This window comes from Schistocerca serialis, chromosome 9 (assembly GCF_023864345.2).
Source record: "Schistocerca serialis cubense isolate TAMUIC-IGC-003099 chromosome 9, iqSchSeri2.2, whole genome shotgun sequence".
NCBI classification, from domain to species: Eukaryota; Metazoa; Arthropoda; class Insecta; order Orthoptera; family Acrididae; genus Schistocerca; species Schistocerca serialis.
The window spans coordinates 246,048,769-246,074,261 of NC_064646.1; the positions used below are offsets into that span (position 1 = coordinate 246,048,769).

Here is a 25,493-nt window from a genome sequence, read left to right on the forward strand (position 1 = left end):
TCCCTGTAACATTTTCTTCAACTGACACATTAGACGTTGTACCCCTAAAGTTCATTGTGAATTTGGTCTAACGAATATGGGAGTAACTAACCAAATAACTAACTAGTGTAAAATCTCTAATGCACTGCAGAGTTCTTGAAATAGCGTTTTCATTTTCACGGAGAGAAACTGGTTAGTTACTGTGGGCTTATCTTAATAGTTCTCGTGTACGGGGACAGAGGAGGCACAGAGACTATTTCGATAGTCAGTTATTCATGGAAATGGCTTTCTCCTTACACGGTGTCCAAATCAAATGTTAACGAACACGCGCTAAAATTCATAGAGCGTGAATGACTTTGCTTGTTCATTACATAATTATATTCGGCCAAACGGCAGTCAGGTGCACGTGAGCTTTCGCCGCTCCTGTTTCTCTACATCCTCTAACGGCCGGCAAGAAACTGCGCGCACGTCAGCTGAAAATTGGAATTCCTGACAACGCAACAAGAAGCGAAGCAGGTAGTTTTTGAGGGAGTTACGCAGGGCGCCGGGCTGATGTGTGTATAAATAGGTCGTAACACCCACCTGCGGCACCAGTCAACCGCGGTAGCCATTCAAGGACCAGGCAGGAAACAGACATGGCTCGTGGACAAGTGAGTTACTCTGAGAGCTGTAGCAGTATTCAACGATTGATAACTATACAACTCGTCATAATGTTTTAGTTATGAGGGATCACAATCATCTGAATGACAACATACTGACTGCTACTGTGTAGACTTAAATATAGCTTTATTTCACGTTCATTACGACACAGTTTCAACTGGAAGCCTTTTTCAATTGTTTGTGTGGTATATGGATATACTTGTAAGTATGAGAATATACTTGGATTAGGTGCCAAGTACTCCGTAAACCGCACAATGGAAAAAAACATGCGGGAGATATTTGGCCGCGAGATGTCACTATACACGGTCTATTATGCGCTTACACTCATTAAGAGGAATACTACATCACGGATGTTATACACAGATGAGCCAAAACGTTATGATCAATGCCCACCTGATGGTGTTGCGGGCACGTGACGCAGTAAGGAAAGAATGTAAGCCGAGGAGAGACGAATGGGCAGTCATAGATACGGTGCGGCGAAGATACGAGAAGCAAATTCGGAAATCCACTGAAATAAGCGGTTTTGACAAAGGACACATTATATATCTCTCCTCTCGGACATCCAATGAGTATAATGGGCAGGGGCACTATGAATATAGTGCGGGACAATAACTTGGGAATGTGAGTCTCACAGGAGGCGTGCCAGAGATAAGTCCCCGGCAGTGGCACTATCCTCCGTGTCCACGGTGGCTCATAAGGGAACCTCCCCATCGCACCCCCTTCAGATTTAGTTATAAGTTGTCACTGTGGATAGGCCTTGAAAAACTGATCAATCGAGAAAACAGGAAGAAGTTGTATGGAACTATGAAAAAGATTAATAAAATATACAAACTGAGTAGTCCATGCGCAACATAAGCAACATTCAGGAGAATCTGAGCTCAGCAGCGTTGTGGTCCCGTGGTTAGCGTGAGTAGCTGCGGAGTGAGAGGTCCTTCGTTCAAGTCTTCCCCCGACTGAACATTTTATTTTCGCAAAGTTATGATCTGTCCGTTCGTTCATTGACGTCTCTGTTCACTGTAATAAGTTTAGTGTCTGTCTTTTCCGAACGCACTGCAAAACCGTGCGATTAGTAAACGAAAGGACGTGCCTCTCCAATGGGAACCGAAAACATTTGATCGCAAGGTCATAGGTCAACCGATTCCTCCACAGGAAAACACGTCTGATATATTCTATACGACACTGGTGACGGCATGTGCGTCACATGACAGGAATATGTTGTCGGCCCACCTAACTTGTACACTTAGCGAATGGGTAAAAAGATTCTTCTACCTTGCCCGATTTAGGTTTTCTTGTGGATGTGATAATCACTCCCAAAAAAAGTGATGAAAACATAAGAGTTTGTCACATAAACTGAAAATAAAAAATTAAACATTTCACTCGAGGGAAGACTTGAACCTAGGACCACTCGTTCCGTAGCTGCTCTCGCTAACCACAGGACCACGGCGCTCCTTGACTCTCAGTTTCCTTGATGTTGCCTATTTTGAAATGGACTACTTAGTTTGTATATTTTACTAATTTTTTTCATAGTTCCACACAACTTCTTCCTGTTTTCTCGATTGATCTATGTTCAGTTTTTCAAGGCCTATCCACTGTGCCAACTTATAACTAAATCTGAGGGGGGTGCGATGGGGAGTTTCCCTTGTCAGATGGATAGACCGTCTGCCATGTAAGCAGGAGATCCCGGGTTCGAGTCCCGATCGGGGCACACATTTTCAACTGTGATCCTTGACTTATATCAACGCCTGTATGCAGCTAGGGGTATTCGTTTCATTGTAAAGGGCACATTGTTGTGGCTCTGCGGCGGGAAACGAGAATCTCTGAAGCGGCGAAGCTGGTCAGCTGTTTGCGTACTACTGCCGTGAGAACTTATGGAAAGTTATTGAAGGACGGCGAAATAACGAGTAGGCCGTGTGGTATTGGAGGTCCACGTCTCATCGCAAAACGTAGTGTCGGAGGATCCCCTACTGTGTAATCCAGGATAGGAAGCGACCTGTGGCAGATCTGCCGACAGAGTACAATGCTGGTTCAGGCACAAGTGTTTCGGAGCTCCCCGTTCCTCCATTGACCCAACGATATCGTCGGTTACGATTGCAGCGGGCACAGTGTCACTAAGTTTTCGTCGTGGATCAATAGAAACGTGTTCCTTGTCGAGTAAATCGCATTTCTTTTCACATTAGGTCTATGACTGGATCCTTACACGCATTCATCCAGGCGAATGCCTGCTTGAAACGCGCAGCGATCCACAGATGCAGACCAGTGAAAGCAGAATTAGGCTTTGGGGTAGATTGAGTTCGGCTTCTAAGGGAGCTATGGTAGTTGTGGACACCATGACAGCAGTGAACTACGTGAACACTATTGTAGACCACCTACGGGGTATTCAAAAAGTCTCTCCGCAGTGCCGTATGCCTCAGTGAATATACCGAAATGAAACTCAGTGAAATACAAGTTATTTATTCAATTCATTTAATAATGTTTCCAAGCACAAGCTGTAACATTTCTTCTGTAACAGAAGCAGTGAAAGTGGATATTACAGTTTTCAATTCATGGATGGATTTTGGGCTGTTTTTATAGACAGTTTCTTTCGCTGCACCCCAGAAGAAAAAGTCAGATGGTGGCAGGTCAGGCGATCGTGGACGCCAAAGTCCCTGTCAAATTATGCGGTCATCGAAAACATCAGCAAGCAGCGACATTGAAACGCGAGCTGTATGTGCGGTCGCACCATCTTGTTGAAAATAACCGTTCAGTATTTCATTTAACACAAGTTCTCCTATGAATGCGTACAGAATATCACTGCAGTATCGTTGTGCGTTCATTGTTTTGTTGAAAAATATGGGACCCAGAATCCGACGTCTAGAAATTGCAATCCAAACTCCTATTTTCACAGAATTAAGTGGTTCCTCATTAATACACAATTGATTTTCAGTACTCCACATACGAGAATTTTGCGAATTCATGCACCCGGATAAATGAAACTACGCTTCGTCAGTGAAAAACGTTTCATTAAGAATATCTCTTCCATTTTGTTGAACGAAATTTTTGAACCATTGACAATAATGCGGTATCTTGCCATGATCAGTATTTTTCAGTTCTTGCTCGACAGTCACTTTGTATGGGAAAAGTTCTAATTTTTTCCTTACAGCTGTGTGTACCGTTCCGACACTAACATCGATTTCCTGGGCGAGCTTTATTACTGACTTGTTCGGACTCATGGATATTTTATCGCAAATATCGAGTAGTTTATCCTCAGACAAAACGCTAGGACGACCACTTCTCGGTGCATCTGTCACTGAACCCGTACTTCGAAATTTGTTAATCAAATCTCCCACAGTATCGCGATGTGGGAGTGTTGTCTCCGGGAAAACTGAATTAAATGTTTGACGAACTGAAACTGTGTATTTTTCCGCCAGCTTTGAACACTTGTTCGACTAAAACTACACGTTCTTCGATGGTTAGCATTGTAACAGTGACAAAAACGAAACAAGCGAACAAAGGAACTAAACTTAAACGTTCACGTCAACACGTAACGACACACACCAACGATACTACTGACGCTGGCTGAGATAAACGAAACAGTGGAATGTTGCGAGAGTCCACTTGAAGGGAAATAATCCAGACAGGCGAACAAACATATGTCACGCGCGGCTAGCAATCATACGGCACTGCGGCGAGACTTTTTGAACACCCCGTACATCCCTTCATAGTTAAAGTTTTCGCTGATGGCGATAACATCTTCCAGCAGGTGACACAACTCATATTGACGTCTTAGTCAGCAAATGCCCCTGATCTGTACCCAATGGAACACATATGGGGCGCCAGCTGCGTGCCCACAAACCACCGTCCCGTAATTTACGGGAATTTTTGTCCTGTGAGTAGACATCTGGTGCCATGTTATTCTGAAAACCTATGAACGACTTGTAGAATCCATACCAAGCAGAACAGCTCCTGTACTGTGCTTGAAAAGTGGACCAACACTTTATTACATAGATGGTCATATCGGCACATCGGTGTAGATACATTTGCAATAAAATATTTAATTGTATAGTCCGACCAAATTCCTACGTTATTACCGCTTTGTGATTCGAGTGCTTGGGCTCTGACTCAAGCAAAAATTTGAAAAAGATTTCGCAATGGAAACTGTGCAGTAATTTACAGAAAATTCAATAATGTTCCTGTACACACCTCCACGTGAAGATGATGCTGCTGTGGCTCGAAAACTACCAAATGATACAATAAATCGTATCAAATTCGATATTCGACAGGTTGTACATTATATTTACATAAACTGCCAGTTTAAATCACAGTTTCTGTTTGGCTTCCACAATGATACAATCTGTCGTGACTGTAGTTAGAGACCCACACCTATCTGCATTGAGCCCAGACCACCACGTCCACCCATTGGATATAATGAAAATGAAATATTTTAACCCTGCCAGCAGCAGCTCCGGTGGCAAACTGCAACACTGAAATTACTCTGACGGCAACTTTGGTTCCGCTGCAGGGTTACCGTATGTTAATGACATAAAAGAAAAAAAATATGTCGATAATGATTCTACAAAAGGAAAGGTCCCATCTTAGCGTCTACAATCTAGTTCCAAGAAACCAATACCCATATGGTAGCCAGAAACTGCTGCTTGCAAGTCCAGTACTCCAGCTGTGATTGTTATCACAATACGTGTAAGACTATCATGTCCAATTCAGAATAACATTCTTCTATCTTCTGTATCTTCTCCGTAAGTATAATACTGCAGAAATGTATTCCCCGATTATTACGAACATGCCGCACACTAGCTCGTTACCATTTGCGTGGAACTACGGCTCCAAATGTGATGCATAGAAGGAAATAAAGCTAAATATCTAGGTTACAAAAATTATAAATAATGACGGCTCTTAGTTTTGAACTATTCCGAAGTACAGAAACGGATAACCAGGCATAAGACCATAAATCCTTTAACTGTTAATTATATTATCGAAGTATCGTTCGAGTATCGGATCAACTTTTAATTTTAAGAAACTTTATCGGACTCTATCTTTTGTTCACTTTCTTTGAGTGCGTTAATCGTTAGTTAGATGCCTGCTGACAAAAATCACGCCGTGTCGCTCGCGGAAATTGAGGTCTGGTAAGTTCGGGAAGTGTAAGTGTGTGGATGATCCGGGGTGCCGGCGATTGATGTAAACAATCGAGTGCGACGGACAGTAACTAGGTGTTGCCTGTCGTTTGGTTACAGAGCTAGCTTTAACCAAATACTTTTTGTTAGTGGATTGATAGCGGAAACTAAATTATAAAATCGTTCTTTATCTCAAGAACTGATGAAAACCCGTGGCAGCGTTTAAGAGACTATCTTAATTTTGTATACAGATAGGGTGGACAAATGTTTTTAGATTGTAAACCGTGCTTTCCTAAAAAATCAACAAACAGGGCTCACACTTCGAGGCTTAACGGTTTGAGACAACACATAAGGCGATCACATGATACGCGGTATGTACAATTTGAAGGAACGATGGAGGTAGGGTCCGGTCGTGGAAAGCATAAAGAAAAATCAACCTTGGGTATGTACAATTTGAAGGAACGATGGAGGTAGGGTCCGGTCGTGGAAAGCATAAAGAAAAATCAACCTTGGGCATTTATATATCGACAGCGGAGCCAACAGCAGTAATCCGGTTAAAAGAATACGACAAAGAAGCATTGGAGAGCCTCTTGGGATTTCAGAAATTGGCAGCTGTGGATCTGAAGCTAGTGTGGACCAATGCACAATAAATTCAACTTCCGATAAATGTCCTGTAAAATACCACTTTAACGTTTAACAAAGTTAAAGGAATACGTTTAGTGAAGTTAGCTTTTTGATTAACGCGAGAAAGGACATGCATGTGGAGGTTTCCTTGGCGTGTCGACATCGGCACTTGGTAGTCACCTTACACTGTCAACTGACGCCGTTAATAAACGACAAGATTTTCTTACAAAACGGGAAGTTTTGCGAGTGTCTTCCCAAACGGTCTTCACACATGGCGTGTTTATTCGTACTTCTGCTGAAGTAGATCAGTTTGCTATGAAACGTCCCCTTTAAACAATTTATACAAGACTGTGCTTAACCTGACACACAATATTTTGTTAGCGCAACGCAATCTGACTTTCAAAATTCCCTACAAAATAATGGCCCTGACTAACATTAAACTATACCTTTCACAAATCACTAAATCACTTACCTAACAATAATCTTCGTTTCTCCCACTACTGCAATACAGCAAGCGCCACTACTGCCAGCTAAATAAAAGATTCAAACTACTAAAGGCACTAACTACTGATAGGGATAGTTAGCAAATGAAAGATATTAATAGAGAACAAACAATGTATTTACCTTAATATCATCACATGTCATAATATATATATCAGTTCATGACAAATTATAAATCTCCGCCATCTCTCTCCCCACATCCACCACTGCTGGCGGCTCACCTCCAACTGCGCAACGCTACGCGCTGTTAACAGCCCAGCTGCCGCTGCCCAACACTACAATGGCAGACAACAATGCAAACTAGCCACAGACTGCACACAGCACAGCCAGTGATTTTCATATTGAGCGCTACGTAACGTTGCCAATAAGAAAACATAAACAGCCTACTTACATAGAGAAAACATAAACAGCCCACTTACATAGCCCCCATGCTCCCCACAAAAATTTTTACAAATGGTGTTGGGCACTGCCCAATACAGATTTGACAAAAATTTTTCACAATTACAGTAACAAAGATATAAAATGCACACACTTATTAATATTATGTTGGTCAAAAGATCAAAATTTCTCACAGTCCATAAAGACAGTCCTAATCGTACATAACAGTAGAATAGCAGTGTTTTTCTCAAAGTCTGAGCAGTAAAAGAAAATGCACACGGAAGTAGTGGATTTCCATGCAGTCTTGAAGAAGTTGTGTTGTCCTTCCAACGGAAAGACAGTGCTGACTCTTGACATGCATACAGGTAATGGTCCACAATAGAGCAAACCCACAGCAGAGTCATTCGAAGTTTGGAAGAATATTGGTAGCTAGGTCATCACAGAGCAGACCCACTGTAGTCCTGGTAGAGATTACGGTATTGGTGGGCCACCAGAGGTGCAGACCCACTGCAGTCCTTGTAGAAATAATGGTATTGATGGATCATCAAAGATGTAGACCCACTGTAGTCCTTGAAGAGATGGCCAGCAGACATCTGTTGTGACTGTGCAGGTGCACAATCACCATTGAAGAGTCTTGCGGATAATATAGCAAGTCCATAAACCACCACTTGTGCACTCACAAAGTTTTTGAAATTGTCCTTAGAACCAGCAATGCTGTTATCCAGTCCCTTGCTGAGTTATTAACACACGTGCAAACACTAACAGTCCCTACTTCTCACATATTGTCCACATACTATGACCAACAGAAACGTGTGCAGTGAAATGTAACTAACAAGTTAATAATGTCATGAACTGGTGACAATTACAATTTTATAACATAAGAATACAATTACAAAGGTACAAAATACATCATTAAAAACATAATAATGATAACATTTGTAGTACAGGCTTTACAAAAGAATAGAAATAAACATATACATCAGTGTTACAAAAATAGTGACATAAGTACATACATAAAATAATGAGAATAGTTTTCGAAACATTAATTTCACACATGAACATTGAAACAGAACAGAATTGTAAACAACTTTACAAAGAAAATAACATATTATTAATGCAACTTATATTTGAGGATAACAGTATTCCTCCTCATAGTGAATATAGCTTAGTATTAGAAGAGAAAAAAATTCTATGAAACAGTACACAGAGACAGGAAGAAAACAAATACTCAAGGGTACACAAACATATAGTGGGATAACACCAATAGGAAAGGACAGGGTTCGTTTTCAGTGTAACATTTGGTACTGCAGTCCATCCCAAAACTTCATTCTATAGATCATTCGTCTTATTTCAACCTTTGCTTCCACCAAAAAAATCTTATCCAAGCATGCTTTCTGTATTCTGTTCATATTTCTTTCAAAATAATTATTTCTGATTGTACACTACTCATTTGGGCCCAAATCTTTTTTATATAACTTCGCAATGCATTCTTTACCTATTCTCCATAGTCAGTTTCTCATATAGTCTACCCCCTCTTAAGCTAACTTAAATCTACTGAGCTCAGATGCTAAACTAAGGGACGAGGCAATGCAGCAGCACAAAACATGTAACACAAACAGCAATGACCAAAAAAATGCAGAGTGCAAAGCAAGCAGCAGTAAATCTAATTTACAGACAAAATGCAAAATTACAACTAATATGAGCCAATGTGCAGCAACATGAAAAATCAATGAGTAGTAAAATTGGCTTAGCAGAGTAACACAAATTAAAGTTCAGTAGCACTATGCCTGGCAAACAGCAGCTTATATCGAAACATGACATAGCTCAAGCAGAAAAAATAGTACACTAAAGATAACCATGCAGATAAGGCAAATGTATAATCACAGCTTAATGTCAAAGTAATTAAAGTGGTGCACCACAACAACTGATTGTAAAAAGAAATATTACCATGTACTTGAAAAGAAAATTATAGATGCAGTTACTGGTATTAGTCCCTTCTTATTGTTCTTTCCTTTCCAAGTGCTCCTTTTTTAAAGAATGTGGATCATAAAATAATTATTTAATAGATCTGTTGACAGAAAGTGTTCACATTAGCAAATGCATTTCATTTTATAAAAGCAATGCTGCAACACAGCTGGAAACCAGATATCAAGTGAAATAAGCAATTACGCAAACCAAAGCATAAAAACATCATTCAATAGTCATGTGGCATTTCGTAAGTCAGTAGCTCTCAACTCTCATAGAAAGACACTTGTCATTATCAGGTTTGCAGATGTAAAAATATTTCCAAGGATAATGGCCTCCCCTTTTTTTTTTTTGTGCTACCTGTGCCGCTGAAAAGGGCTCGCAATAATGGCTTTTTCTCCAGGCGTCTGACACAGCTGGGTGCCCGCGACGCATTACGTGCAGGTGGTCACTTAACTTTCGTACGGAAATATTTACGACAGGAGATTCTGCTACCGTGGTAGTCTCATATAAAAATATTTCACAGGTCAAGAATTAGCGTTGCAAATCTGTAGAAACAAAACCCTATAAATATAACAGTGTCCAAAAAAATTTTCAGTGGCATTGTGATACATTCATGCATATACACACACATTTCATAACTCTTAAAGTACGATTCTTGGTTTCCAACAACCTTTTCATAAATCAGAGTCCCTAACCCCTACTCCTTATTCCTTACCTTATTACACATATACATATTCATATTCATCAACACGTCTTCAATATTTCATCATAATAGCTACATAGCATAATCAGATTCCTCATATAGCATCAGCTTATTTATCATAAACATACCTCAACAGCATAGTACACATCGTCGTCGTAATAATAACATCATAACACTTCAGTCAAATCTCTAAATCGTCGTAACTTCCTCCAATAATTTCTAAGCCTAAAAAAATTCTCTGCTCATGGTAAAAGTGTCATCTGCCTCAAACGTACTTTAAAAATCATGATCTCATACCAAATATATCATTCAAAGCTCTCATAGTATCACAATGATTCCGAAAAATATGAACATTTCACAAAGTACAGACAAAATACAGTTTCATAAGTGTGAAGTTATCCAACTGTATAATTGCGTAAACATGTGTCACTGATGTAGTAAAATAAATGTTTGTCTCTCTCAGTTAAATAATCAGATAGCTGTGTAATTTGTGTGTTAGAGAAATATGGTACCGATGTGTAAAGTTGTATAAGCAAATACCATATTAGCTAGGGTTCCTTGTGGTTGCCACACACATGGTACACAAAGTAAGCGTGTACCCCCCTGAGGATAAATGTAATTATACCCTCAGGTGTTACAAATTACAGCAATGGAATGAAATGTATCACGGAAAACTTTCTTTGTAATTAAAAAATCTTTGAAAATAAGTGTTTTAAGTATAAGATTAATCACTCAAATGCGTGTCCTGTAGCGCTAAATGCGCGTCTTGCTGTAAGATAGTTCTGTGGAACTGTCGTAGTTATCGTCCTCTGTAAGCAAGGTTCTGCTAAAGTCAATGTACTTACCTCATGAAACACAAAAGTGAAATGCTTTGCGTATAGATATCTTAGTTATTACGCTTATTGCCGTGATGAGGAAAGTACTGTACAGTAACGTATTGTTATGCCACGAAAAAGGCTGTCTCATTGTTGCTATACCACAAAAGTTACTACTAAAACATTGTTTTTCTTCCTAGAAGAATTCAGAAAACTGTGCAGATATAAAACAGATACACTGCAAAAGCAACATTGTAAATTGTCACTCATTAGTAGCGTCGTGATAAAAATCGTGTAGCTGTCACATAAACTAACCTCTGTGTCATCTGGTATCTCTCAGAAAGTACTTTAAATCCGGAATGTATTTTCAAGTAAACCAAAATATTGCATTAAAATCTCATGAGCAGTACCAGTACATGTTCTATGTATGTAAGCCTGATAGTCGTTACGTAATCGTGCAACTAGCAAGCAAGAACGTACAAATACAACACTGTGTCGTCTGTTCACTATAACAATGCATTCGTAATTTCTGTTTAAATAAGTTCTCATGGTTCTTGGCTGGATATTTAACTTCAAACATTGTTGCATGGTAACAGTTTCTAAAGCATACTAGTAACGTCAAGTGAAACGTTTTATGGCAAAGACAAAGTTAAAAGGCAGATTATCTGTCAATAAATGGTTTTACATGAGAAATGTGGTGTAAACCTTTACTCTTCCTAGTACGCAGAGTTTCAACTTCAACGCAATTATCATGTGGTATACGTCGGATTCTGTAAGGTCCATTGTAAACTAGAAAGAATTTGTGACTCAAGTGTTTCTTCTTATGTGACAATGAATGAGCTTTAATGAGAACTTTCTGACCAATATACAATTTCTTTGTATTTGCTTTACCGTGTAGTTTTCTCCTTTTGTCTGCTGCAGATTTTATATTTTTAAGAGCCAAATCAATTATGTCTTTGTGTCGAAGTTTACGTGTATTTGGGAAAGGTACAAGCTCTCTGATTCTGTTCGGTGGTTCTTCATTCTTTAGTACAAGAGTGGGTGGTAAAGCAGTGGAATCATGAGGCATTTCATTCAGCACATTTTGAAATAAGTGTAAATATCTGTCCCAATGCTGATGCTTTCTGTGACAATAAAGTCTGCAAAGCTTATTGATTTCTTTCATAATCCGTTCAGACGGGTTACAATGTGGTGAGTACAATGAAATAAAAACAGGTTTGATTTTATGGTTGCGAAGCATGCGTGACCAAACAGCAGATCTGAATTGCGGTCCGTTATCTGAAATGACTTTAGCAACGTGGCCAACTTCACGTAAGAAATTTTTAACAAAGGCGTTGGATACAGATCGTCCAGTGGCTTTACGTAACGGAGTGAAAGAAACAAATTTTGAAGTAAGTTCAACAGCGACTAGAACGTACGAAAATCCATTGGATGTTCTGACAAGGGGTCCCAAGAGATCAACAGCAGCAAATTCTTTTAATTTAGAAGGAATGATAGGAAACAGCGGAGCACGATGTGAGATAGTAGATGGTTTCGCCTTTTGACAAAGTTTACAAATAGACAAGACTCTTCGAATTCGCTTTTCCATATTGTTAAAATAACAAGTCGTTCGAAGAATATGATAACATTTTCGTGGGCCAAAATGTGCGTAACTGAAATGAATGTACCAAATGAGCTTATTAACAAAATCGTCAGGAATGCAAAGTACCCATAGCTTGTCATCAACAGTGCAGCGTTTGAACAGTATGTTGTTTCTAACCAGATAATAATGCCGAATCTGTGTGTGTGTCCTTTCATGCCATTTGCTCTTGATGTCTTTCCAAATCGGATCTTTATCTTGTTCATGAGCAATGTCCTTTAAAGATGTGGTGATGAAGTTTTCAAAGGCGACTTTCTGAATGTAAAGAATACTGAAATTTTTCTCGAGGTTGCCTTCTTTGTTACTTTTCTCAAGCCCAGCCGGTGCGCGTGACAGTGCGTCCGCAACAATGTTCTCCTTGCCGGGAATGTAGACTATTGTGAAGCGGAATTCTTGCAGAAACAATGCCCAACGTTTTAACCTGTCATGATTTAATTTTGAAGACATAAGAAATTGTAATGCACGATGATCACTGTATACTTTTACGTGCTTACCAGAAAGAAAGAAACGGAATTTGTTAAATGCCCAAACGATAGCTAAAGCTTCTAATTCAGTAACGGAATAATTTTTTTCAGATTTTGTTAGCACTCGGCTAGCAAAAGCAATGGTTTTCTGAACGGTAGTGTCATTTTCTATGGCTTCTTGAAATAAATGGGCACCAAGACCGACTTTAGAAGAATCCGTGCTAAGGCAGAAATCTTGTGACAGATCTGGATGAGCTAAGATTGGCGCGTGAAGTAACGCTTCTTTCAAAGAATTGAATTCCAATTGTGCTTGTTCGTCCCAGTTCCAAATAGTATTTTTTCCAGTGAGAGAACAAAGTTTTGGTGTAACAAGAATTTGCATATTCAGAAAACGACGGTAAAAATTTACGAGACCTAGAAAACTGCGGACTTGTCTTTTTGTGGATGGAACTGGAATGGCTCTGATTGCTTCTAACTTTTCAGGATCCGGCTGAATCCCTTCAGAAGAAATGATATGTCCCAAAAACTTCACCTTTGTCCTACCGAATTCAGACTTTTCCAAGTTAACTGTAATTCCAGATTCTGCAAAAATACGTAACAAACTGTTGAGGATGCGATTATGTTGTTCCCATGAAGCTTCTGCTATCAGAATATCGTCCACATACAAGGTGATGTGACGTTTTAAGAACTCAGGTAATATGGAATTTAACCCACGAATGAATGCTGCCGAAGAAATGTTCAAACCAAAAGGAAGTTTCCGAAACTGATAACAAACGCCGAAACAAAGGAAAGCTGTGTATTTTCTACATTCTGGATGAAGTTCGATCTGATAAAAGCTGGATCTGAGATCAATGGAAGACAACACTTTTACACCATTAAAATTTTGAAGAAGTTCTTCTAACGTTTGCGGCCTGTCTGTTTCAGGAATAATGATCGTATTGATTTGTCTCGAATCTAAGACAAGCCTGATCGATCCATTTTTCTTCTCAACAACATGTAATGGATTGTTGTATGAGCTTACTGCAGGCTCAATAATGCCCTCATCGAGCATAGATTGTATTTCTGTTCTAACATGGTCCCTATAATGTGCTGGAATTACATATGGTCTAACACAAAATTTAGTATGCTCACGAACACGAAATTGGTATTGAAATCCCTTGATTGTTCCTGTTTTATGAGTAAAAACTGTGGAATGTGCTTGTAAAATCTCAAAAAGGTCCTGCCTATCAGTGTCATTACAATTCTCAATTGTTTGAATTTTATTCTGAATTAACTTATTAGTGTCAAATGGGCCGTCGATATCATCCCTGTCAGTACTTGCAGAGTGATTGTTAGTGTCTAGTTCCGTAGAAAATTCCGAACTGTTGTCTAACAGAACGTAAAGCCGATTAATTTCCTCATCATGGTTTGAGAGCCAATCTTCAAATTTCAAAGCTATTGACTTACCTTCTTTTTCTAAAGTTATTTCAGCATCGTGAAAGTTTAAGATTGCTTTGTATTCATTCAAAAAGTCTACTCCCAGTATAATTTCCGTCGACAATAATGGAACAATGAGGAAGTTCGTAGAGAAGCTGTGGCTTTGACAAAAGAATTCTAGGTTGGTTTGTTGGCGTACATCTACACTTTTTCCAAAGATTGCACCTTGTAATTTAATCTTACGTAACGGAAGTGTGGGGCAATCGTTCGATTTGTTGCATTTGCTAAAGGCTGTTTCACTGATTACTGAAATGGGACTGCCAGAGTCAAGTACTGCCGTAAATTTTACGTCATTTACTGTAATGCAAATCACAGGATATGCAACGTTGTTATGTTTTACGTCGTGTTCTTGGAGTAAGATGTCCCTAATATCTTCCATTTTTACGTAATTACTAGCTACGGCAGCTGCGTCGTTAGTGTCATAAGAACGTTTTGTGGCTGCCAGCGGTGTGAGTCATTGCCTATTGTCTCTTTGTTGGCGCGCGTCGTTATTGGGGTTTGGAGACCTAACTTCTACAAATTCACCGTGACGAGAGGGCCCTGCTCTGTTTGAATCCCGCCAGTTCTGATGCAATTCAGGTCTGTCGTTACGATCATATCGTCTGTCGTCATGTCGGTAGATTCCATAGTTTCTTTCTTGTCGGTCACATGGTGGAGAATTTCTCCCTGAATCGTAACTGCGCGCTGGTCCGTTGCGTCTAAAGTTATTCTGTCTCCCTTGATAGTATTTATTTTGGTCCCCATATTGTCTGTTTCTCTTATTGTCTCTGTGATAATCATTACCACGGAGAGGTGATCTTTCCCTGTAGTTATTACTACTCTGCCAACGGTTGTCATACGGGTGGTGTCTGTTTTGGTCACGATTTGTGTTGTGAGAATAGCCTTGTCGTGTCAAGTTATTACTTCTTTCATCGCGGAATTGCGACGGATGTGACCTGTAATTGTTGTGTTCCTGGTTTCGCGTTCCGCGATTGTCAGTGTCAATTTCTAATTCTTGTAACAGTCCCTGAAATGCTTCAATGTCGTCTTTGCAACGTCCTGCCAAAATAATATGTCGTAAATGTTCAGGCAGTTTGATTAAGCAAATGCGGATGAGTTCTGAGGGGCTGTATGGGTTTGAAAGATACTGATTCTTATGCAACATGTCTTCAAAATATTTCACAAGACTGGAGAATTCAGATTGTTCGAAATGTTTCATCATTATGATGCCATGTTTTACGCGGTCTTGTGTGGCTTGAGACCAATATGCTGAGAGGAAGGCATGGTAAAATTCTCCTTCACTGTGGCAATCGTGAATTACCGATCGCATTCTTACAGCTGGTTCATTCTCCAAGTAGCCACACATAAATTCTAATCTGTGCTCCAATGACCAGTTGGGAGGAAAACAATGAGAGAATTGATGGAGCCATGCTTGTGGATGAATGTCGTTGCCAGAATTCTTAAATGTTTTGAATTTACGTGTAGTAATGAACAGCTTATAGTCAAAATCATCATGTCGTCGAGTCGCATATCGGTCATTGTTAGGTCGTGTCGGCCGTTCCATCTCAAAATTCGGTGCACATTGCCAATTTCTTTCATAACTTCCGAAATGCCCTGTGTTATTATTTTGTGGCTGTTCCGTATTTCTGTGTCCCTCTTCCCGTATTGGGGCGCGAGTATCCTCTGAAATACGTAATTCTTGTATTAACTGTGTCAGCTGATCTTGTACTTCCCGGATTTCTCTTTGGTGTTGCGTATTAATCTGATTCTGATTTTGTTTGAATTTCCTAATTTGTTCGCACTCTTCAGTGTCAGTGAAGGCTACAGGTCTTGTGTCATTCAGATCATCATCTACCTTTGTAGATAAGTTAGTGACCTGATCCGAAAGTTCGGCTACTTTCTCCGATAGTGAACACATTTCCTCAGTGTGTTTTTCTGAACCAAGTTTCAGAATGTCCATTTGTGTTGAGATCGAATCTACTGTGTCCTTTAAGTTTTCCTGAGTTATTGCAAGTTGCGTAACCGAATCGGTAGATGCAACTGAGTCAATTTTAGCTTGCAAGGTGTTGTGATTTTCATGAAAAATAGTTTGCAGTTCTTTTATGGCTGCTTCATGATTCTGTAATGCATTTTCATGCCGCGAAAAAATAGGTTGGAAATGCTCACAAATTTGTGATTTTACGTCATTACAGACTTTTTGACATTTCGATTCAATGTTATGTAACTCACTAGTTAAATCTTCACGTGTTTGTTCAAGTGTGATGTCTAACTTTTGAAGATTTTGTTCCATTGTGTCTAACTTTTTGAGATTTTGTTCCACTGTGTCTAACTGTTGCTGTGTTTGTCTCTGGTGTTGTTCCATTGTGTCTAACTTTTCAAGCTTTTGCTGTGTTTGTCTCTGATTTTGTTCAAGTGTTGTGTCTAACTTTTGTAGCTTTTGTCCCATTTGTTGCATTAACTGTAATAACAATGCACTGGTGTCTGAAACATGTTCCTCAGTGCTTTTCGGCAGTGAATTTGCACCGGCAACATTGACATTTTGACATGCAGAAAATGTGTCTTGACTTATTTGAGAAAACGGTGAGGAACCAAAACCTGAATCTACAGTATTTGCGAGATTGTTTCCTGTCATTTCGGATTCCTGAGGCGAGCTGTTGCCGACCGATCGTTCGATAATGCGTCCCTCTTCACTAATTGTTTCACTGTCCACGCCATTGTTTGCCGCCCGCTCCAAATTACTACTTTGAATGTCTGTTAATTCATTACTCTGCGGCGCTAACACACTGCTTTCGTCTTCACTGTCATTTCTCAGTTTACTTTGGAGCCTAGTATTACGTTTTTCACACGCCATAATTGTCACAGTATTTCACACGACAACACAGAAAAACACAATTTGAAGATCAAAAATAAGAGAACACATTAACATAGCACTGAAAATAATATTTAGTTAATTGCAAGCGCAGCTGCGAAAAACTTGCTGCAAATCTACATGCATGCCACAACTGTTTTACTGTACAACAATGAAAAACTACAACTACAAAGGAAATTCTCTCTATAATTACGCGCTAGCAATAAACAAAATCTACACTAATTACACAAACTACAAGAAAAAATCAGAAGATTCCAGGTTCGAATCCTGGCAGGGTCGCCATATGAAACGTCCCCTTTAAACAATTTATACAAGACTGTGCTTAACCTGACACACAATATTTTGTTAGCGCAACGCAATCTGACTTTCAAAATTCCCTACAAAATAATGGCCCTGACTAACATTAAACTATACCTTTCACAAATCACTAAATCACTTACCTAACAATAATCTTCGTTTCTCCCACTACTGCAATACAGCAAGCACCACTACTGCCAGCTAAATAAAAGATTCAAACTACTAAAGGCACTAACTACTGATAGGGATAGTTAGCAAATGAAAGATATTAATAGAGAACAAACAATGTATTTACCTTAATATCATCACATGTCATAATATATATATCAGTTCATGACAAATTATAAATCTCCGCCATCTCTCTCCCCACATCCACCACTGCTGGCGGCTCACCTCCAACTGCGCAACGCTACGCGCTGTTAACAGCCCAGCTGCCGCTGCCCAACACTACAATGGCAGACAACAATGCAAACTAGCCACAGACTGCACACAGCACAGCCAGTGATTTTCATATTGAGCGCTACGTAACGTTGCCAATAAGAAAACATAAACAGCCTACTTACATAGAGAAAACATAAACAGCCTACTTACAGCTAAAGTATTTAAAGCACGCTCCTTTCCTGTGTGCCTGCAGATGTTGTCGGCTCTGTTGGTGGCTGTGTTGGCCGCCGGCTGTCGGCGAGCGATGTGCGGCCACGCCCACTCGTACGCCCACCAGACGGGTCCCGTGGTGGGTCCTGCCCACCCAGTCACCGTGGAGCACTCCGGACACGTGGGCTACGGACACGGACACGGAGGACACAGCGTCGACTACGTGGTAAGGCGCAGCAGCGCTGCCGAGTGAGGTAGCCAATAGTCTGGATTCAAATCACCATCTAGCAATCCAGATTAATGTGCATTATCAACTTCTCGTGGCGTAATGAATAGTCCATTAAATTTCGGGCATACAGCCGCGCAAATAAAATTTTATTTGCGCCGCTGCATGCCCGAAATTTGATGGATCAGATTGATCTGTCCATCATTATCATCTACATTCATTGATTAGGTTCAAGGAACCTGTTGCAGCCTAAGTGTCTTAGCTCTAACGCTCCCTGGGTCGACCTAGGTCGCTTTGAGTATACATTGCAAAACTTTTTCAGGATAACTGTCTTATTGCAGTCTGTCTACATCTTGCTTCCCTTTCTGCTTATATGTGTCACCATTTTCTGTTATACCAAATATTCTAAGCTTATAGCTAATATCTTATTCTAGCTTCTTATTCTAGCTTTTAGTTTACATTCTTTAAATGATCTGAGGAAATTCATTTCGGACGTCACTATCGATTTATGTCTACCTCGTTTGCTGTCCAAGCCCCAGATTCGTAAAGTAGCACTGGAACAGGTAGTGTTTTATAGACTTCCAGTTGCGTTTCATTAGTTACCTCTATGTTTAATGTTCTTTTTGTTGTTCCACAGTTATCCCGAAGTTTTAGTGTTTTATTCTCTATGTGTTTACCATAATCCAAAGAAATGTCGCAGCCCAGGTAGTCAAAATGACTTACGCGCTTCACTGTTTCGTTTTTTATCACTGTTTTTGACAGCACCTCTTATTTTTCCTAGAATGCTATTACTTTTGTCTTTTCTGTTGATGTTTATAAGCTATAATTTTGGCCAATTTTGTTTGATTTAAATATCTCATTATAATTCTCCTCCAGGAGTGGTTATTATAGTTGCAGTGTATATTAATGTTTTTGTATAACAGCCCTTATTTAGTTTTAGGCCTTTTCTTTTTTGTTTCTTCACTCCATTTTTAATCGTGTCATTTTTATGTAAATTGAATAAAAATGGAGAAAAACTGCAACCTTGCTTAACTCTTTGGTTAATTAAAATGTCATTTTTCATAATTTTGTTTTCTGTTTTAATTGCAAATTTAGTGTGCCCGTTGTTCATCTAAATCGTTTAAGGTAAATGACGAGATGCTTCCTTTCCAAATGGACACGTCTAGTTTCCACCCTCACACGTTGTCCCATGGGAGTTTGTACCTTGTGTCTGATTACCTTATCGTCCATGGGACCGTAAGCTGCAATCTCCCTTCCTTCCACTACAACAGAAATGGCGCCGAAGCACCATTTTGTTCGTATTGAACGTTTTATTGTTTTGTCAACGTGTTGCTTACTAGAAACGATCAAGAATGTAAAAGGAAATGGGTTTCGTTATAGAGAACACATGGTGCCATTCTCTTGAAGTAACGTGGAACTAAACCAGAATGACTGAAGACGCGCGCGAATGTTTCGTTGAACTTTCCATTGAACAACTTATAATCATCTTGAGCTAACGGAACCTACTGCACCGTAACTAATTTTCCTTCAAATTACACTCATAAAAGTTTCTCCTAATCTTGGTCATTACAGAACTTGCACTAGTTATATCACAAGGCAGTTCAACATAGGATTCTTTCAAAATGAATAGGTCATTTTCCCCATAGTGGTTAATACTATTGCAACGTATGACGGTTTATATCAATGTGATTGTAGCTCTAACGCTCCCTGGGATTAAAACTTTGTGGTGAAATGTTGCACGTCCATATATAATATTATATGGCTATGGCTGGGGAACCTAGCCTGCCTCGGATCTGCTCCGTCTCTAGGGATAACGATGAGGGCTGATGAGTGGGCCACCGTTGATATAGTTTTCAGGCAGTTTCCCACATCCAACGAGGTAAATACTGGGCTGGTACCTCCATCCCGCCTCAGATACTCTCTACGAAAATATTTAAAAAACTTCTCAGACTTGACCAAGAGATATTCTACAGACCCACACAGATGACGTACACGAACTACGTCCCAGGTGACGTCAGGAAGGAGATCAGGCCACCAACTAATACTGTCAAAACCAAAAGAAACGGAAGAAGCATAAGAAAGAAAAAGATATTTTCTTCTAGGAATGCTAATTCCATTAGGTATTCGGTAGAGATTCTGGGAAGTTCGGAAAGTAGTAGTGAAGTATTAGCAAAACTGGAGCTGTGATATCCCTCGTGAATGGGGTGACAAAACGCCCCCAATAATCGGGATTGTCCCGTTTTTGAGCCTCAAAAATCTGTCCTGACTTTGAAAGAAATTATTAGTTTGTCACGATTTTCAAAGGATTGTTTTCAAACATTTCCAAACCGGTTAAAAATATTCTGACTGTCGATTTTATAAACTAACAATCGAAATTGACATTTATTGTGTCGGTACACCCTGATACGTGTATAGATGAAGCACTATGGTAGTTCTGTACCCGGTTTTCTCATTTTTAACGATAGATTATAAGTTGTCCCACTTTTTGACCAAGAGCAGGTATGAAACTCCCGCTTTTGTCCAAAGAAATTACGTTCCCCCTATTTGCGAATCGTATACGGATAGCTCAGTCGCTAAGAGCATTGCCCGGGAAAAAGAAGTTCCTGGGTCAAGTCGTAGTGCAGCAGAAAATTTTAATTTGCGAGCGAGGTTTACAATAGTATAGACACTTTGCTCCAGAATGGAAGATTCAGTCTGTTGTGACTGTTGCTGCTTTTTTTTGTCATACACGATGAACACTACAACGGCAAAACAGCTGCCACTAAAATGAAAATCAGTGCTAAATGTCCGACGCGTATAAACTGCAACGAAGGCGGGCAACAACAGTGGTAGACAGTTCCGTTTGGTGAGTCCCTCTTACTGCTGTACGGCAACCCACGGATTGCTTTGTTTTATGATCACAACTGAAACGAATGAAAAAATAATTTAGTTTAAGTGGCTTTCACATGTGAATAAATATTTGCGCAAATATGTCGTGAGAAAGATTCCGAATAAAACTACACATAAGAAATTTAACTTTTTACGTTTCTGTGGATCAAAGGACATACGTACTGCGCTAAAGAATACTTAGTATAGCGATTCTTCAAAGCCCGAAACATATGGAGTATGCGCAATCACAGTCACAGAACATATTGTCTCTGTCATGTTACTGCCAAGCTTCTGAACAATGTTAATGAGTAATCGATTTTTAAACTATAGGAGGTATTATCCTAACAGTGATTATTGATGTTACTTTGACCAGCTTCAATGTTCTGTCACAGGCGTACCCGAATTACGAGTTCGAGTACGGGGTGTCTGACGGGCACACAGGGGACCACCACTCCCAGAAGGAGCACCGCGACGGAGACGTCGTGACGGGCGAGTACTCACTCAAGGAGGCGGACGGCAGCGTGCGCACCGTCAAGTACCACGCCGACAAGTCCGGCTTCCACCCCGTCGTGCACCACTCGCACCATGGTGAGACACTCTTAACACAAGTCTATCTTGATTAACTTCTCATGGTTAGGGTTCACAGTCACGTAGAATTTTTTGAAAGACATCATTTTCGCCGTTGACTGTAGACAATACTTATTTTACAACGTTGCATGTTAAGGATGTTACCGTTGGCAATAGTTCATGTAATTTACATCATTGCACGATGTACGAAGCTTGGCGCTCCTTTAATGCTGCTACACTACGTGATCAAAAGTATCCGGACACCAGGCTGAAAATGACTTTCAAGTTCGTGGCTCCTTCCATCGGTAATGCTGGAATTTTGTTGGCCCACCCTTAGCCTTGATGACAACTTCCACTCTCGCAGGTATATGTTCAATCAGGTGCTGGAACGTTTTCTGGGGAATGGCAGCCCATTCTTCACGGAGTGCTCCACTGAGGAGAGGTATGGTTGTCGGTCGGTGAGGCCTGGCACTAAGTCGGCGTTCCAAAACATCCCAAAGGCGTTCTGTAGGATTCAGGTCAGGAGTCTGTGCAGGCCAGTTCATTACATGGGTGTTATTGTCGTGTAACCATTTCATCACAGGCCGTGCATTATGAACAGGTGCTCGATCGTGTTGAAAGATTGAATCGTCATCCCCGAATTGCTCTTCAACATTGGGGAGCAAGAAGGTGCTTAAAACATCAAATGGCTCTGGGCACTACGAGACTTAACATCTGTGGTCATCAGTCCCCCAGAACTTAGAACTACTTAAACCTAACTAACCTAAGGACATCACACACATCCATGCGACCGTAGTAGTCGCGCGGTTCCGGACTGAGCGCCTAGAACCCCCAGACCACCGCGGCCGGCAAAACATCAATGTAGGCCTGTGCTGTGATAATGTCACGCAAAGCAACAAGGGGTGCATGCCCTCTCCATGAAAAACACGACTATACCATAACAGCACCGCCTCCGAATTTTACTGTTGGCACTACACACGCTGGCACCGGGCATCCGCCATACCCACACCTTGCCATCGGATCGCCACACTGTGTACCGTGATTCGTCACTCCACACAACGTTTTTCCATTGTTCAATCGTCCAATGTTTACGCTCCTTACACCAAGCGAGGCGTCGTTTGGCATTTACCGGCGTGATGTGTGGCTTATCAGCAGCAGCTCGACCATGAAATCCAAATTTTCTCACCTCCCGATTAACTGTCATAGTACTTGCAGTGGATCCTGATGCAGTTTGGAATTCCTGTGTGATGATCTGAATAGATGTCTTCCTATTACACATTACGACCCCCTTCAACTGTCGGCGGTCTCTGTCAATAGTCGATGTCGGCCTGTATGCTTTTGTGCTGCACGTTTCCCTTCACGATTCCATTTCACTATCACATCGGAAACAGTGGACCTAGGAATGTTTAGGAGTGTGTAAATCTCGCGTACAGACGTATGACACAAGTGACACCCAATCACCTGACCACGTTCGAAGCCCATGAGTTCGGTGGAGCGCCGTATTCCGCTCTCTCATGATGTCTAACGAGTACTGAGGTCGCTGATGCGGAGTACCTGGTGGTAGGTGGCAGCACAATGCACCTAATATGAAAAACGTATGTTTTTGTGGGTGTCCGGATACTTTTGATCATATAGTGTATATTGTTACAGTGAACGAGCTCATTTCTGACAATGACATGTACACATCTCGGGAGATTTTAAATTTTGAAATGTGTTGACGCAAAATCTTTTGCAGTAGCACTTGATAATGTACTTAAGACCGAAATTGCAATTGTGAAACACGTAACTTCTACGGTCAATGGCGAATATGACGTCCTTTAAAAAAGGTATATTTCATTTCCAGGTGTAAAGTATTTAGAACAAACGTCAAGGAAGTACTACCTTTCATATTATTAATGGAACTACACAGCCAGAAACCTCTAAAAACTACGTGGAAAGCAGTTACGCTCTTATTCGAACTACTGATTTTCTATGGAATCATGTAGATGTAGACGGTGACAATCATAAAAGAATTTCATTATGCAGTAACTGGTTTCGAGCAGTCAGTCGTCATCATAAGAGAGCCATAACATATAAAGGGAGGAGTTATTACAAATCTATAAAAACTTCCAAGCAACTGTATACATAATGATGAAACAAGAATAACGTTGTACCTAAAAATTACATGCTACAATCTGTGCCTTATTCCTGTTGCTTTCTCAATTGCTAAAAATCAGGTCACATTATTCTAATGAATGTAATTATAAAACATGCCGAAGTGGTTATTCCTACGGTAGACGCGCATGAACGAATTTAGTTCCGTTAATAAAACCATCTTCTTGCATGAGTAAGAACTGCAAAAACACTTGTCTGTCTTGTTGGATGTTTTATAAGATAAGGACATATTGGTTACAGGCTTGGTGCATGACGAGTCTTTGTGAGATCGTCTATAAAATTTTGTTTTTACCATCTCTATGGACCTCAAGTGTTGCCGTGAAATAGACTATGTGAGAATTTCTTAACCAGTAAAGATTTACACAGTTTAACTCGGTTTTATTTAATTAAATGTAACATATTATATATGACATTCAAGTTGAGATTCAGGCCTGTTGTTTCACAGTGCATTACAGCGTATAGAGCAAAAACTACGACTCTGTGACTTATACTTGTGAAACGAAGCTGACGTTTGATTACAGAAACATTGATGCTGTCGTAGCAGAATGTCTTTGTATTAAAGTCGCAAATGTGTCAATCATTAATGGTATGAAACAGACGTTGAACAATCTTTTAGTTGTTATTTCTTTCCCGTTTCGTTTTATTGCTGATGATTTTATTTTTCCTCCTTAGGTTACGGTGTTTCAGCGCGCGCCGCTGAAGTGGGACCGCGGCCAGGATATGCACACTACTGAAGGCGTCGTACCTGAAAACACAGAGCTACAGAATGCAGGACGTCCTTAACACGAGGCGAAGCAATAGCTGCGTAGTGAACTCGTAAAAGATGACAACTGCTGGACTATATTACGATGTGAAAGGAAATAAGAGAAAAGCCATTGCTTTTTGGTATCCAGACATACAGGTTGCTCAGAAATAGTCTGAAAAGCTTGTAAGGGTGATGCAGGGGAGGTTGTGCTGGGAAATAATTGTTAAGAAATAAATTCGATGTGTTGCGCTGTTACCGAGTTTCTTAGCATTGAACTTAGGCAATTTCGTCGACGTGCGAGCAAATTCAAGCACTTGCACGAGCTAAAATGTGGAAATGCACAGACATTTGTGGGTGTGTAAGTTACGACTTGTTGAAATGCTCATCACCAATTAAAATGTGTCTTTTTCGGAAGTGATAAATTTAAGCTAAATGAGGAGAGGCTACGTTTGTTCGGTTTGAGGAAACTAAACGAAGAACACGTTTAGCAACGCTTTCTGGCAGGCGATTTTAATTTGCGCGTGCAACGGCTGATGGGCTAACTTCAGTGCTAAATAACTCTGAAATGTCGCAACGGAATTTTTTTTAACAGCTGTATCGCAGCACAACTTATCCTGCAACACCCTTACAAGCTTTTCAGGTTGTTTCTTACCACGTTGTACGTTTAGTCTGAGTGTAAGGCAGTAAAATCCGCGTCAGTTTAGGAATTACCCACTTAACGCGAAAACCTACATTCTTCAGTGTACACGTTAGATGAAACTGCATTGTCGTAAGGTTACCTTCCGCATATAGTAAATGAACACTGTAATATATTTTTTATGATAATTTGATATTAACCGTTATGTACTATTGTGTTCTATTATGTAAAAAAATGAAACCACCATA

General features: G+C 40.2%; 1 protein-coding gene across 1 annotated transcript in view; it reads left to right on the plus strand.

Moving 5' to 3' along the window:
* Positions 1-583: 583 nt before the first annotated feature.
* The window catches only part of LOC126419079 (cuticle protein 18.6-like), a 117,954-nt gene continuing 93,044 nt past the window's right edge, over positions 584-25,493 (plus strand). Inside the window, exons 1-2 of the mRNA XM_050086168.1 lie at positions 584-629; positions 18,092-18,274. Coding sequence (XP_049942125.1) covers positions 615-629; positions 18,092-18,274 — 198 coding nt within the window. The 5' untranslated portion in view covers positions 584-614. The remainder of the gene's footprint in view (positions 630-18,091; positions 18,275-25,493) is intronic.